The sequence below is a fragment of the Ursus arctos genome, unplaced genomic scaffold (assembly GCF_023065955.2).
Source record: "Ursus arctos isolate Adak ecotype North America unplaced genomic scaffold, UrsArc2.0 scaffold_20, whole genome shotgun sequence".
Taxonomy (NCBI): domain Eukaryota; kingdom Metazoa; phylum Chordata; class Mammalia; order Carnivora; family Ursidae; genus Ursus; species Ursus arctos.
The window spans coordinates 50,213,455-50,229,531 of record NW_026622875.1 but is presented as its reverse complement, the minus strand read 5'-3'; the positions used below and the strand labels follow the sequence as shown (position 1 = coordinate 50,229,531).

Here is a 16,077-nt window from a genome sequence, read left to right as displayed (position 1 = left end):
GGAAGCGGAGGACCCCAGAGGAAGGGCAGACCTCCTCCTGCTCCACCCCCATCTTCCTATGCCACCCTATTCAATGCAGATGGCCCCTCCTGGGCTGCTGGGCAGAGGTAAAGTCCACCCTCTCCTCTCTGCCCTCCCTCCCTTCCCCTCCAGGTTCGGTTTCCATAACAACCCCAGGAGGTGGGAGGCTGTGGCTGTGTTCATGGGCAGGTAATGCCCAGCCGGGAGGGGCCCCGGGAAGAACTCTGGCTGGAGGGTTGCCTGGCAGCCCTCCTGGCAACCCGGACCCTCCTACAACCTCTACATTGAGCGGGTGGGGGATCAGGTGGAAACATCAGACCTGGGGTGCCTCTCAAGTAAGGAGACCTGTTTTAGCTTCAGCACTGCTGCTGATTCATTCTACAAATTTGGGCAAGTGGTAGGCTCTCTCGGAGCCTCAGTTCCCCAGCTGGAAAATGGAGGATGGGGACTTTCAGTGAATTGACCATTTCTGCCACCCGAGGCTCCTTCGATTATTCTAGGATTCCCCCCCTCCCCCGTTATGGAGCCATTTTGACTATAGAAGGATGAGTCTCACTACATTACCAGGGCAGCATTGTTTTCATAAGGCAGGGCCAGTGCCAGTCAAAGCCGCCAGGCCAATCCAGCCCACAGCAAAAACCCAGGCCAATCCAGCCCACAGCAAAAACCCGACATTCCAGTGGGTCCATGTGGCCCCAGGGGAAGTGAGTGCCGTTTCCGTGAGATGCTCAGGAACTTGGAAACAGTCTGCTGGCCTCTGAGGCTCTGTTCTGCTTTGTCACCCCTGGTTCTGGTACAGAGTGAAGGCAGGCACACCTCTGAGGGTGGCACAGCTGCTCTGTGATCCCAAGTGGAAGAAGCAGTTCCCTGTGCGGTCCCGTGGGGATTGAGATGGAGCTTCTCTCATGGGATAAGACGGTAGGACTCACTAAGGGCCTGAGGTCATTCAGAGCATCTCCCAGAGACATGGGCTGAAGACAGGCCAAAGCCTGGCTCCTACTGTTATGCAAGGGACCCAGGGTCTGGGAGCATCGCTGCTGTGACGCAGTCCTGCTCGGGCTCCAGCAGGAAGGTAGGAAAGACACAGGCGGACACCGTGTCCTGTTCTGCCGAAGCCCCCTTCCTGTGACACCAGGCCCCCAGGGGCCCAAGGGTCACTGCTCCCCTCCTGTAGGCACTGTGGAGCCTGGGCCTGGCATCACAATCCTGCCCCCTTCCGAAGTCAGCACAATGTCCTGGCTCTGCTTAGAAAGGTCTCCTTCTCTCCTCAAGCCTCAGACATGCCTCCCCACTCCGTGTTCTCAGTTGATGATTCCACTTCTTACCATGGAGAAAATAGGAGCAATCAGAAGAGAAATTCTCTTCTCTCATCACCGACTCTCCCAACCCACCTGAAATTCTGCCTCCCCTGCTCTGAAGACCAACGCTCCACATGGGTCCTAGATTCCCAGCCCTCAGGTCAGTTCAAAGGCTTTTCTCCTGCAACCCACCCCCCTCCATCATCAGGCTGCCCTTCTCGCCTGGATCATATCCCCTTACAAAGACATCTCCCTTCTTTAACGGTGCTGCTCTGCCCATCTTCCCCACCCCCAGCATCCTATTTTCAGTCCTGTTTACAGCTAACCCCACAAAGTGCATGTCTATACTTGCCCCAGTCTCTTGAGCTTTGTTTAATCAGGTGTCTGTCCCCCCATGTCTGGTCAACGCAATCAGTGGTGTCACGGTCATCAGTGGCATCACGGTCATCGGCGGTGTCACATCGCAGACTGCCATGGTCTATGCCTTGGATTTCTTCAGCCTCCTCAGGGCATCTTTCAAGTGGAGTCGTGCTCCTCAGCTGGCTTTTGGGACAGTCCTCCATCCAGGTTTTCCTCCACCCTCCATGGTGGTGCCCTCCAGGCTCCTTGCCTCACCCCTTCTTTCCTGACCTCGAGATGTTGGAGCAATCGTGGTACAGTCCCCAGGCGCCGTCCCTTCTCTGGCCACGCGCACTCTAGATGATTCATTCATCCGGTCTCCCGGCTGCAAGTCTCATCTGCGCCCTGATGGCTTCTAAATATATATCTGTACCTCGGACTTCTTTCCTGAACTCCAGACTGGAATATCTAGTTGCCTGTTCCGTATCTCACCCGGGATGCCTTCAAACTTCATGCATTCCAATCTAGACTCTTGATCCCCTCCCTCCCTCAGCCAGCTCCTCCCTTTATCCTCCATTTTAACAAACGGTAACCCTGTTCACCCAGCTGCTCAAGCCAAACCCACCTTGGGGGTCTTCTGTCAGCCCTACCCTCAAAGTACACCCTGAATTGGACCATGTCCCTCAGCTCTCTACTTAAACCCTGGTCCCCGCCACCATCTCTCTCCTGGCTACTAAAATAGCCCCCCAGTTGCTGGGCTAACTTACAATATATAGCTCAGGTCACGTTACTCCCTGCCTCTTGACCGCCGGTGGCTCCCGTCACCCTGGGCTCTCACCACGTCCTGCAAAGCCATAAGGCTGTCCCCCACCACTCTGCCTTCTCTCCCGCTACACTCTCCCTTGCTCACTCAGCTCTCCCAGGCCTAAGTCTACACTGGCTTTGGACAAGTGGCAGCATCTCTCACAGCCTCAGTTTCCCCACCTGTAAAACGGTGGGCTGGACTCAGCTCTCATAAGCAGTGCACCTAGAAACAGAGGTCCTGATGCATTTTCTAACCACCAGACTCTACCTAGCTGGAAAGCACAGTCTGGCTGCCCGCTCTCCCTCTCTTCCCCACAGCATGGCTGAGCTCACAGCTAGGGCTGCTCATGTCTGGGGTGAAGCAGACCTCGTCACGCACGAACAGGTGGATTCAGTGAATCTGAGAATCCTAGAAAGCGGGCATTGAACTGAACCTCTGATACCACTTAGACCAACACTGTCCTTCCACAAGTCAGGCAGCGGAGGCTCTGCAAGGGCAGAAGTATTGCCCTCACCAGCTCTGCTCCCTGCCAAGGTGTGGTGCCCAGCCCTGCACACACATCAGGCTTCCAGAAAGGCCTGCACATGAGGCCCACCCTGATCAGTTGCCGCCACCAGAACACAGCATCTATTGCGGACACATCCAGAGGGGAATGCCTCAACCCAACCTCAGTGAGGATCTCTTTTTAGACAAGGAACCGGGGCCCCAGCCTGCATGGCAGCAGGCCAGGGATATTCACATTCACACTCTGGCAGGCTCCTTTGTGTCCTTGGCATCTGTTTTGTTATCTGTAAAATGGGGACAAGGAATCCCCATCCAGGATACCACCCTGTCCAGGATGCCTTGCTGGATCACTTCAGCGACCGCGTGCCTTAGAATGTGCCGCTGTGGAGCCTGTGAGGGGAGAGAGCAGACGTGCTGGTGTGCCTGGCATGGGCTCCTGGGGCTGCCCGGTCACTTCTCCAGGCTTCTTCTCTTTCCTGCTGATTCGTTCTTAATCACCTTGGAATCCAGGTCACTGTTCACAGTGGTCCGGAGGTTTGGGGCTGTAACACTGGTTTCCCGCAGTGGAAAGGGCAGAGGACGCTAAGCCAGAATCTTAATGATGTCCCTGGAGCACAGGGCTGCCACAGGGCCAGAGCTGAGCCAGTGGGCCTGACCGCCATGGGCCAGCAGGAGGAGCTGGGGGCCTCCATCCTGTCCCTCTCTTGCCAGAGCAGTAAGGCGCACTGTTCCACAGCCGCTTGCAGAGCAGCCCGCAGACTGCAGCGGGGGGGCGAGAGGGCCTGGGGGCTCAGGGCCAGGGATGATGCCCGGGTCCCTGACTCTGGCCTGGTGTGGCACAGGACGGCGCAGACAGCAAGGTACTTACGCCATGACAATCACACTGAAGTCTAGCCAGTTCCATGGGTCCCGGAGGAAGGTGAACGCATGCAGGCAGAAGCCTCGAGCCAGAATCTTGACCAGAGACTCAAAGGTGTAAATGGCAGTGAAGGTATACCTGGGAGGAGAGACCCGCAAGTTTTCTTAGGGGGGCTGCAGCCTGCAGGCCAGGCTGGCCGGGTTCCTCACATGCATGCATGAGCCTTGTACAGCTCCGCTCTTAAGTCCTCAGACCAGACCTCGGCCATGCTCCATGGTGCAGCTGGAGACTTGGGCCAAACAGTGGACTAGTTACTGCATCTTTGCACGTGTTTACTCAGCATTGCTGAGCCTCCGCCTTGTGCCCCTCTGAACTTTACATTTTTCCTCTTATTTGTCTTGGTGTAAGGAGACCCTCGACTTATCTCCTCACCCCAGCCTTGGGGGCCATGGACAGGGGCATATGGTGGCCACTGGGTCTACCCTGTAAGGACACTCAGATCATGTCACTCCCTCACCCCTGCTGGTGGGTCCTCAGCAGCTAGTGACAGGAGCATGGTCCATTCCCAACTACCTACAGGCTGTCGACCTTGTGCTCAGAAAGGGGGCTAAGGTTCTAACGCCTGAGGCCGGGTGGGGTGGCCTGAAGAATCCTGATGCCTAGATGCCGACCGTGGCCCACGGGCTGCTCCCCACATCCCCGTGGCACTGATGATGCTGCGGGTCCTGGGTGAACACAGAGAGCCACAAGGCAAGCCACTTTGGTAAGAGAGGCTGTCCCTGACATTCTGTTGGTTCCCTGAAAACAGGCACCAAGCGCCCCAAGGCCTATCGGGTCTGTTTAAAACTTTTGGGTAAGGTACTTTCATTTGAGAAGGATGGACCGGAAGCAGTTTTCTGAAATGAAGCAAATGGTTCCAAGAGGCAGCAGAGATAGTAGCGAAGTGGGGACAGCCCTGGGCCTTGCCTGGCTGCCACACCCCCTGGCCAAGCCCTCCAATTTCCAGCATCTTGTCTGTCAAAGTGGGATGGTGGCTGTCCCCACTCTATTGGGCTGCTCGAGGGCAAAGGAGAGGAAGCTGACCGTTACCCAGGCGCCTGGCACACACTACGTGCTCGATAAATTATCAGGATTTTATTTCAGAGCCTTCCTCAATGTGCTCAGTGCTCCTGAGGAGGGTCAGGAAGGAATCTCCCACTTTGCCCGCCTGGAGAGCTTCCTCCTCCTTGAGGACACTGCTCAAGGCAAGAAGCCGGCAGGCCCAGGAGTGGCCAGAGAGGGAAGGGGCTGGGCCGCGGACCCTCTAGGCGGGTGAGTGCCGCCGCTGACTTCTGGGGTGCCTGCAGGGCTCCCGTATGGAATGGAGAGGAAGGGAGGGAGGGGCCGGCTGCAGGGCCCTGAAGATACTCACTCGACGTACTTGGTCCAGGGAGGAGGCTCGTGCTGGGCCATGAACACGCAGTTGGTCAGGATGGTGCACATAATGAGCATGCTGAATAGCGTGGCGCGGAGGTCAAGGAAAGCCCGGTGCAGCGGGCGGCCAGGCCACTGCGGCCCGAGGCTCCCGCCCTTGCAGCTGTCACGGCCACGCCTGCGCTTCCAGGTCAGGGAGGCGGGGGCCCCCGGCGGACACCCTGGGGCCGTGCCCAGTCCCTGCCAACCTCTCCCCTCCCCGGCACTGCGGCCGGACACCCACCCTGCTCTGCAGCCCCTTTGGGGACCAGACAGCTGACATCGCACCATTAGCACAGTTCCACGTAGGGTCCATCCTGGAGGGCAGGGAGGAAGACCCCCCAGACCACAGAGGTTTTTACCCACAGCCGCGTGGGAGTGCTGTTCTTAGCCCCATGAGAGGAGATGGGATGTAGAAACTGCTCCTCGGGGGCCGCTTGCCGTGGGGAGAGGAAAGCCCTGGCAACGGGGCTCCCAGGTCTCTCCCCTACTTTCCCGAAGGCTTTTCACCTTTGGTCTAGGACTTCTCTGAAGGAGTGTTCTGCTGTCTGAACTTATATACCTTGTCAGGACGCACGGACCCGGAGGACGCAGGCGATGGCTTCTCGAACGGCTTGCTGCCCTTCGCACGTCCTCCATCCAGTGCTCTCCTCACCTTCCTTAAGAAACTCCGCAGCCGGTGCACACGCTCTGAGCTGGAGCACCCTGCCCCCACCGCCTTGAGAAGGAGTGCTCCTCTGAGCTGGAGCACCCCTTCTGAGTAGAAGCACCCCCTCAGAGCCTCCTGCTTTGACTCCTAGGGGACTGCACCCCCAGCGCATGGGACATCTCTCTTTAAGTGTGCCCCTGCTCCCTAAGCGGTAATGCCCATCTGATCCCCACCAGAAGGGGAGCTCTTCGGATGTTGGGACTGCGACTTGGGCATCCTTCTGGGCCCCAGGCCTTGGCTCATCCCTGACTGTCCGGCTACTTCTCTGCTGCTTCAAGCCGGATGAAGCTCTGACTAACCCAAGCGGCCTCTCACCTCTGCAAGACCTACAGAGGAGTAAGGGGCAGACTCCAGGCCATGTAGAGACCGGGACACTCCGCTGCTCTCCCGAGAAGAGAGGCTCACAAGGCTGGGCTTCCTGCTCCCTGCGGCTGCCCCCAGGCTCACGATGTGGCCCCGGCCCCAGCCCTGTGCACAGCAGCTGCCCGCCTGAGATTCCCTCTGGCTGCCAGGGAGCTGAAGTCATTGAGCCCTAGGGGCCTGCCTCTTTCCTCCCTAGCAGAGCTCCACCGTTTTCCAAGGCCTGGCCCGGCCTCAGGTCTGAGCTGGAGACCAGTGCAGTCAGCCTGGAGACGGCTGAGCTGGGGTGCTGACTTCTGGCAGAGTGCGGTGCTGCCCTAGCTGGGGGGGGGGGGGGGGGGGGGGGAGGGGAGTGAGGCCTCTCAGAGACTCTAGGTGCCCTCCACGCTTCCAGTCCTCCTTCCAGGGAATAGAGGGGATAGAAAATAGCCTGCCAAGCCCCACCCCCAGTTTATAATGAATTCTCCAATTTCTCACCTAAGATGAAGAGGATCAGGCTTTGGGAACCTCCCTCAGTTAAAGCAGAGCTGTTCAGCTCAGAGGCCACGGCTCCAGGAAGTCCTGATTCCTCCCTAGTGGGAGGACATCTCTTCAGGCATAGGGTGTGGCAGGAGGCGGGGGAGGGAGGGGTGGAAGGGGGTTGTTGGGGGGGTGGTGGCGTCCCTCAGCTTGAGAGCTGCCCCACCTCTCCAGGCACAGGGTGTAGCGGGAAGGGGGTGTCCCCCCGCTGGAGAGCTGCCCATCCCTCTGCCTGTGGGCAGGTCCCCATGGCCGAGCCTTCTCCCTTCTCCCCTACACACGCACATGTTCCCCACACCCAGGCTCTGCGCCAAGGCTGTCCTTACTGGGCAGACAGTTAACTTGCCCCTCAACCAGCTTTATTCAACCCCCCTCCCAGATCCACTACCGGGGATCCCAGGTGATTCCTGAAATATGAAAGTAATGACCCTAAGAGCAAATATTTATTGAGCCCTTCCTAGGTGCCAGGCTCTGCTCTCTGTAACCATTAACTAATTCGATTCTCCCAACAACCCTGGCGGGGGCGGGGGGAACCTTGTCTCCATTTTGCACACGAGGACACTGAGGCGCAAGGTCAGGCTGGAGGTTACTACAGCAGGTAGAATAACAGCCCTCCCTCCGCACCCCCGGACAACCACATCCTAATCCCTGACAAACACAAATGTTAACTTATATGGCAAAAGGGATTTGTGGATGTGATTAAGTTAAGGATCTTGAGATGGGAGATCACCTCGGATTGTCCAGGTGGGCCCAATGTCAGCACAGGGTCCTTCTAAGTGAAAGAGGGAGGCAGGAGGGCTGGCATCAGGGCGATGCCTGCGGGAAAAATTCCACCAGCGGTGGCTGACTTTGCACATGGGGGTGCCACAAGCCAAGGAGTCCACACAGCCTCTAGAAACTGGGGAACACTAGGCACAGAGTGCTTCCAGAGAGGAGCACAGCCCCGCTGACACCTGTTTTAGCTCAGTGAGACTTTCTTGGACTTCTGACCTCCAGAACTGTGTAATGACACATTTTTGTTGTTTTAAACCACTACGTTTGTGGCAATTTGTTGCAGCGGCCACAGGCTCTCGGTACAAAGCTGGTCAATGGCACAGCCCAGCTCTGAGCCCCGGCTGGCCCAGCGCAGGCCCCCTACTCTGAGCCCTGTCCCTGCACGGTCTCTGCATGATGACACCAAGGGGCCGTCCCGCTGCCTCCAGACTGAAGGGCTGGGGCAAGTCACACTGCTTCAGGGGGAATGTTACCCCATACCTGGCCTCTGCCATTCACAGGGCAGAGAACCAATGAGTGACGTGTGCTTTGTAAAGTGTGCACGGACTGCCACCCGGGGGGGAATGAAATTGTTTGTCATTTTTAAGAACAAACCTAAGGAGCATCTGTGCCTGGCCATGTGTGGGAGACAGGGAGGCATCTGAACAGCTCCAAGATGGGACATTATGAGAAACCAGACCTGCCTCTGACTGGGCAGGAAGGCTTCCTGGAGGAGGCATTTAGACAGGCACCCAAGGCTGGGCAGGGTTCCTTTGGCAATCCATCAGTGCAGCTGGTCACAGGGAAGCAAGGTGGGCTGACTGGGGAGAACCCTCTCACTGTTCTCACTAGAATGAATGAAAGGCCCCTGGGCAGAGAACAGCAGTGTGTACAGGTTGCCTCGGACCAAAAGACTCGGCTGGAGTTCAGGTGAGCTGAACTCTGGCATCAAGCCTTAGGGAAGAGCCAGAGAAGACAGCCCTTCTAGTGCTGCCAGCCAGTGCCTGGGTCCACGGTGGGGAATGACAGGAGCTGCCTGCCTGGGTTCTGGCTTTTCAAGACATGGCAATGGGTTAGGGTGAAGTACAGCAAACTCTAGACCCTGGGCCACTTGACTGCTGGAAACCCTGCATGGCTCTCCAGACCCTGAGGACGGCCCTTCTAATATTCCCCATCACTCCTGTATGTGTGTGGTCTCTTCCTGCCTGGAGGTGCCTCTAGTCCACGAGACTCTGCTCCAAGCATCCCCAAGTCCCCCATGGCGCCCAGCAGGCAGCCAATACCAGAGAGATGAGTCAAGGGCCCTCTGGCCCGGGGCACACCTGTTTGCACTGTCTGGCAGTTTCAGGCCGATGACTGAGCTGGCCCCATGTGTGGGCAGAGGCAAAGGCCAGCTCTCTAGGTCTGAGCTCAGCTGAACATCTTCAATCCTGTCGTGCCATTGTCCCCAAACACCCACTCCCAGCCTCATGATTAAAATGCCAGCAAGGACTGCCTGCATGAGTGGTGGGGAATGCCTGAAACTTGGCCTGCCTGTCTTCGGATCCCAAGGAGTCAAAAAAAAACCTTGCAAACAGAAGGGATGCCGTGGGGGGCATTTTCATATATTTGTGCCATTCAATGAACATGCACACACACACACACACACACACAAACATGTGGTCTGATTGCCCATTTGAATCTGCTAGAGAAACGTGGGAGGATTTTGTGAACAGATCCTGTGCACCCAGGAAGGCAGAAAGCTTCTCGGTGTGAACGTGAGGCCTCTCTGAATGTGACTGCAGTGGAATTGGGAATTCAGTTGGTTTCTTTTATTTAATCCTGGCAGAACACATTCTGCAGAATTATAACAAAAATACATTGGAAAAAATAATTCTACATACCCATATTTACTTTTTAGGCCACTTCTCAGGGATGCAGGACAAGCGTGGCGCACAGAGCAGAGCTGAGCTGAATTACAGCGCACTCGCTCGCAGGTGGCTGCGAAGGCCTACAGCAATACCACTGAGCGGGTTTCCTTCCTCGAGAGCAGGGGCTGCCCTCCTGCCCCTTCTTCAGTTTGACTTTGCCCCCTGGCCCTTTCCAAAGGGCCGAGCACAGAAGGGCGCAATGCGTGGCTCAGTAGGTGTCCGAATGGATATGAAAATGTAAGCCAACCACAGGGACAGAGTTTCAGTTTTGCAAAAGTGCTAGAGCTGTGCTGCATGACAACACGCACATAGTAAACACCACTCAACTGGGCGCTTAAAGATGGTCACGATAGTACATTTTATGTTCTGTGGGCTTTTTTTCACCATAATACAAAAGAATGTAAGCAGAGTGAAAGTTCATTATTCAAAACACGAAATCCGTATGCATTCCAAATTCGTAGTGACTGCTAAGGGGCACGGGGCTCCTTTTCGGGGTGATGACATGTTCCAGAATTAGATACTGGTGAGGGTAGCACCACCGTAGGAATATGCTAAAATCCACTCCATTGTACGTCTCAAAATAAGTTGTGTGGTATGTGGATTTTATTTCAATTAAGAAAAAAAGAAATACATGGAGAGCTTGTGGATTCCTAGGCTTCACACTGGAGCTTCTGGTCTGGAAAGGGCCAGGAATCTGCATTTTAAATAAGTTACCCAGGTGAGCCTGAGGTGACCCTCACAGACCGACACCTGGAAACAACTGCCGGGGGGTGTGTGTGCTTGGATCTCGGGGCCCTTGCGAAAATGCAGGTTCTGGGGTGGGGCCCAAGATTGGGCAATTCTTACAAGATCCTCCTGATGCTGCTGCTACTGGTCTGTGTGCCACACTTTGAATGGCAAGATCAAGGGCACAGAGGGGCTGCTCCCAAACCCTGCAGATCTAGGCCCGTCCTCTCCCCCACTGCCCCGAGCCCACTAAGGGGCGCTGTTGAGGGCCAGCGGAGTGTTCCCAAACCCAGGCAGCTGAGTATCGAGGCAGCCCCGGGGAGCCCATTGCAAAGCCTCAACCACGGCAAGCCACCTCCCTGGGGCAGCTGCCCTGGGGGACACAGGCCGGCTCTGAGGCCTCAAGGTTGGTTGTGGACAGGGGTAGGGGGTTGGGAGGGGGACACCAGCAGCACCGCACAGCCTCAGCCACTGCTCAATAGACTCTCTGGCCAGGCTGGGGACGCCAGGACCCCTGCCACCTCCCGGGCCTCATCTGGCCACCCCCACCCCGGCCCAGCCCAGAGCCCTGCAGGAATCCTGGGGCTGCCGCTGCATCCCTGGGGACTGCCCTGGCTGCCAAACAGTGCTGGGTTGGTTAGATACCTGGAGGAGAAGCCCCAGGTGGGAGCCCGAGCATGCTTTCAGGGAGGCCACGCCCTTGGAGTGAGGCGAAGACCAGCTACGAGCTAGCGAGCTAGCGAGCTAGCGAGGAGGCAGGCCTTTTCCTCCTCCCTCGGTGCTGTCCTCACCAGGCTGTGCCTACACGCTGGCAGGAATGGCAACTATTCCTGTAGCTGTCTTATCGGTCTTATGGGAAACTGTAAAATTCCCAGGGGGGTGAGGACAGGGTCTTGTTCAACTCCATTAACCCAGGGTGCCCGGCAAAGTGCCTGGCATCTACAGGGAGTTTACAAACAGTTGCAGAATGGCTCAAAATTTAATCCAGAACTACTCTTGCCTCACGAAGTAAGACATAACTATGAATGGCAGGCTGCCCCCTGAACAGAGCCCCTCCCCTCAGTGTCTGCCCACCCTAGAGACCACCCTGTGGCTGCCACAGCCGTGGCTGCATGTGGGACTTGCCCTGGACACACACATCTAGCACACCCTAGGAGAAAGGCAGGAGCAAGCTGGAGGAGGGGAGAGCGTGTCTGCATGCAGAGAGCACATTTGGCACTGAGCTCCTCCGATTAACCCCTGGGGTGAGGATGGGGCACTGGGGCACAGGTGAAGTGGAGCCAGGAAGGGGCTTCCCTCATCCCTGCCCGGACAGGAAAGCCCCTGAGCTGTCAGCATCTGTCTCGGTGACTTAGCTCCTCACGGGGCAACTGTTTTCCTGAAGCCTCCTGCCCTGCTCAGAGGTTAATGGGTCTCTGCCTTGGCCTCCGAAAAAGGTCCATCCAGAGTGGGAACGGAGGGGAGACCTTGGGGAGATCTACCGGGCCAGCCAGCCACACCCACGGCTAATCACTCTGCAGAGCCCAGCAGCACTGATTCGATTAACAGCCCAGCCAGCTGCCAGCCAAAGGAAGGCTGCCCAGGCCGGCACAGTGAGACGCAGATGTCTCCGGCTGCATCCGGACCCCCGCCTGCCCGCCTCCCCATCTGTGGGGCCCCTTTTCTGAAGTCCGCAGGACAGCCGTGATTGGGCGCTGGCGCCCAGTCCCACATCCCACGTCCCACGAGGCCTGGATGAGGCCCCCTTAGGGCCCAAAGGCCAGTCCTGTCCCCTGATACACTGAAGCACTCCCAGAGCGTTCCTCTGCAGCCCGCAGCTTTTTTAGGCTGCGGTTTATGTAATTTAACGCTAACCAGAGTTCTTTGAGATAACTCTGAAACTGCAAACATTTTGTCAACACCTAATCAAAAAGCAAGTGTTGCCTTCTTCGAAGGATGCCCACGTGTGAATAAACCAGAGGCCTCTTTACTGGGAAGTGGTTTCTCCTTGGCTGAGCCCCTGTGACCTGCCTGAGGTCCCTGCATGGGGATGGAGAGGCAGTAGGAGGGGACTTCAGAGCCAAAGCAGAGCCAGGGGACATTGGCAGACCTCTTGTCTTCTGGGATCCTCAGTAGCTTGGCTTCTAGGACGTTTCCCAACTGAAGAAGCAGGGTTTCCCAAACTTTCGTGTGCCCAAGAATCCCCTGGGGTGTTGTTGAAATGTAGATGCTTATTTTTCAGGTCTGGGGTGGGGTCCAAGAGCCCTACATTTCCAAACCAGCCACTAGGTGATGACCGTGCTGCTTGAGTCCTCAGGGACTGGCACCACTCTCAGCCTCAAACACCCTGCCCACCCCCGCGTGAGGCCCAGAGGAGACACACAGCAGGGACTCACTGCAAAGGATATGAATGAACCAGAATCTTCACAGCCGCTCTCCGGACAGGGTGGAAGGGACTGAGGACATACAAGGCATTGGTGGCACTGAACCGGAAGATGGTCTTGCCTTTATTCAGTACGATGAAGGTCTGTGAACAGAGAGCTGCTTTAGGTTGGGGCAGTGGAGAGAGACCCCTGTGGAGAGAGGATTTTGGGGGGCAGTTGTTGGCTCTGAGTCCTAGAACTCTGGCTAAGGGGTGGGGTGGGAGGAAGAGAGGGAAAGAGAGAGGGGGAGGGGAAGGAGAGAGCAGGTTAGTGGCCCCTCACGGTGTTGCCTATGGCTATACTGGAATAAGGTCAAGTTTAGGGGAATGTCATGTTGGGTGGGACTTAGTTCAGTTTCAAAATGACAGACCTAACAAGAAGGGGACTCTCATAATCCTAGCCGAACTGTTTTCACAGCAGAGGCCAGGACCTGGCTGATTGCCTGCTCCTTCCCCTTCTCCCTTCTGACCCCTCCCTGTCCACTGGGAATGATGAGCTAATGAGGGAGCTGGGTCAGTGGAGACGACTAACGGGTGAGAAGTAGGGATGGGAAAACACAGACCCCAGCCCAGGAGAGAGAAGCTTTCCCTGAGGCCCTGTCTCAGGGTCCAGGGCAGGGGCCAGCCCTACCCCACCCCAGAGGAGATCACCTAGTGTCTCCCCCAGGTGGATCTTGAGCAGCCCAAGGTGGACCCTTTCCCCAAGCTTCCAGAAGATGCTGTCCACACAGCACAATGGGGCATGGGAGTGGACAGCAGGTGCTGGAGGCCGAGCCCCGTGCAGATGCTTGAGGACAGCAGTGCAATCCCAGCTACCCAGGCGAAGGCTGGCACAGCTGAGGTGGCATGGCTCTGGGGCTGTGCTTCTCCAAAGGTGGAGCTAGTGAGACAAAGTTCTATTTAATCTGAGCTGACGAGATAAGCTGACTGGGTATATCAGGACCAAAAGTTCTGCTGTGGTGCCCGCGTCACCCCTTGGGACTTGGGGCAGTGTGGCCAGGGGTCAGCAAGGAGAGACAGAAGGTTAGAGGCCAGAGTCATACCTGGGCCGTGGTTCAAGTATTCCTGATCACAGGGATAGAAAACAGTGTCCCTGACCGCTTCCAGCGCCCTGACCCAGCCCAGCCTGACGGCATCCTCAGCTGGGTCCTCCTGCCATGCCTTCTGCCTGCCACAGCCAACTCGAACGTAGCTGCCACTCTGTGTTGCCACTGAAAGCTGGACTGGCCACCAGCTTTGGCCTTAACCCCGACCCTAATTCTTACTTCCAGCTGTGACCAACCATGACCTAGACCCACCTACCCTGACTAATCCCAGATTCCAGCCTGACTCTGATCCCAACCCCACCTGTGTCACTTGAACCAGGGGGAAGCACAGCCAGGTTCAAGGTCTCTTCTTGCACCTGTGCAAACAGACTGGGTGGGCTCTCCCTTTACCCACACACACCATCACCCACTCCCATTACACATGGAGACAACTGTGTGCCACACCTCTCCCCAGGCTCTTTGTCTCTTAAATGCAATCTCCCAGCACGGCCACACACACTCAGGTGCCTAGAGACACAGACACACAGGATTCACACTGTCGCATGCTCACACTTGCCCTGTGAGCACCGACCCCGTCGGCCCTCCAGTGCTTCCCCAGCCCCGGTACTGACTGCAGTAATGTGAGCAGCCACCTTCTTCCTCAGTCCCTGGCCTTCTGGGGAAAGGCCTCCACCAGATGCAAACCTGCCTTCCTGCAGCAGTGAGGCCCGGAAGTGTGGGCAACCAGCTGGGGACCAGGCTTCTGCGGGAGGCTTGTGTGTCTGTGGTCTCTGACAGGTGAGGCCAGGGCAGGGCACCCAGATGGGGGAATCCACCTCCTGGGTGGAAATCCCTGCTGGGAGAGAGCCTGAGTCACCCTGCCTAGTGGACAAAAGCTACTTCCTCTCCCTACCCTCAGGAGGACAATGGCAGAACAAGCTCCCTCCCGACCCCTCTCAGACTTTCCACTGGCCTTCATAGTCCCCTTGCCAGCCGGCAAGGCCCAGGAGCTGCTGCAAGGCCCCCAGCCTGAGCTACCAAGGCACAGCCAATGCTGAGTGAATCCTCCAGGCCTGAGTGTGCGGGCTACGTGCTGTCCCTAGTAGGAGCAGGGACACATGCTGTGCTCTGGGGTCCAAACTCAACTCAGGACAGGACTTAGGGCCCAACTCCAAATCATAGAGCCCGCAGGACGGCAGGAGTCTGCCCAAGGGGAAAGTCTAACCACAGACGACCCCCACAGTAGGCACTCCACAAGGAGACAAGACTTCGACTGTGGCTGCCCGCTCCTTCTCTTCTAACACCAAACCATAACAGGCTGCATAATTCTGGCTTTTATTCTGGACTAAAATGAAAGTGATTGGAATATAGATCCCCAATGACTCACTCCCCCAAAGCCCAGGGAGCCCACCCTGAACGCAGCCCCATATGGAGGCGAGGCCCTCTCCCTATCGTCTGTGCTGACAGGGGAGCTGCAGGAAGGAGTGGGCAGAGAGGTGGGTGGCAGTCACCTTTTGGGTGCTATAGAAGGGGTCCAGGTCCTCCAGGGGCTCCCCGATCAGCTCTCGGGGAGGGTTGCCATAGAGATCTGGCAGCTTTTTGGAGGCCTGCAGGTCCAGCTGGGGCTGGGGAGCCTCCTCCTCGGGCAGCCCTTCCCGGCTCTCCTGCGAGGCGGCCGAGCCTCGGGCTTGCTTCTCCGCCATGCGCTTCTCGATGGCTGCCAGGGACTCCCGGGTGAACCTGCGGAAGCTGCTGGTGCCCCGAGGTAACAGGAAGTCTGCCATCTTCTCATCCTGCTTCTGGGGCACAGGCGGTCCTCGCGTGGCCTGTGGGGAAGCCAGAGAACACAGGCTGTGCTGGTGGAGGGAAGGACAAAGTTTGCAGAGATGGTTCCGGCCACAGTTCCCAACTTCTCCAGAGGCACACCTGGCCGACGCTGGCCTGGGCAAACCTAGTGTCCTCCCGGCTGTGGGCTATGCATGGGGACCTGCAGGAGGGTCCCTTTCTCGTCCCAGTGAACACATTTGATGGCAAGTAGGCAAGAGTGGCTGTGTCACTGAAGTCCTTTGTTCTGCCCCACTCGACACAAAAGGGAACACTTGCACCTGTGGGTTCCTGAACCTAGCCGACTGAGACACTTCCCACAGAGGTGCTGACACTCTCTGGACTAGGAGGGACACTCCCTGGGGCAGGGCTGGGACCTGTCATCTTTTCATCCCAGGGCCTTGGCAAAGCTGGTCCTGAACAAAGAAACGATGGAAGGAATGATGAAGAATATGGAGGTGAGGGAAGGGCATTAGAAGGTACTCAGTGCCATCCCTCCTCTCAAGCTTGTCTCTTCTATAGGAAAGCCTGGAGCCCTGTGGAAGATGATCTGAGCCCTCCTGGACCGATGC

The 16,077-nt window shown here is 57.0% G+C and overlaps 1 protein-coding gene across 1 annotated transcript in view; it reads right to left on the bottom strand.

The window, feature by feature from the left end:
- SCN5A (sodium voltage-gated channel alpha subunit 5) overlaps window positions 1-16,077 on the bottom strand; it is a 92,760-nt gene that overhangs the window by 61,323 nt on the left and 15,360 nt on the right. Inside the window, exons 2-5 of the mRNA XM_057316022.1 lie at window positions 15,193-15,507; window positions 12,644-12,761; window positions 5,238-5,328; window positions 3,836-3,964 (exon numbers count right to left, since the gene is read on the bottom strand). Of these exons, the coding sequence (XP_057172005.1) occupies window positions 3,836-3,964; window positions 5,238-5,328; window positions 12,644-12,761; window positions 15,193-15,465 (611 nt within the window). The 5' untranslated portion in view covers window positions 15,466-15,507. The remainder of the gene's footprint in view (window positions 1-3,835; window positions 3,965-5,237; window positions 5,329-12,643; window positions 12,762-15,192; window positions 15,508-16,077) is intronic.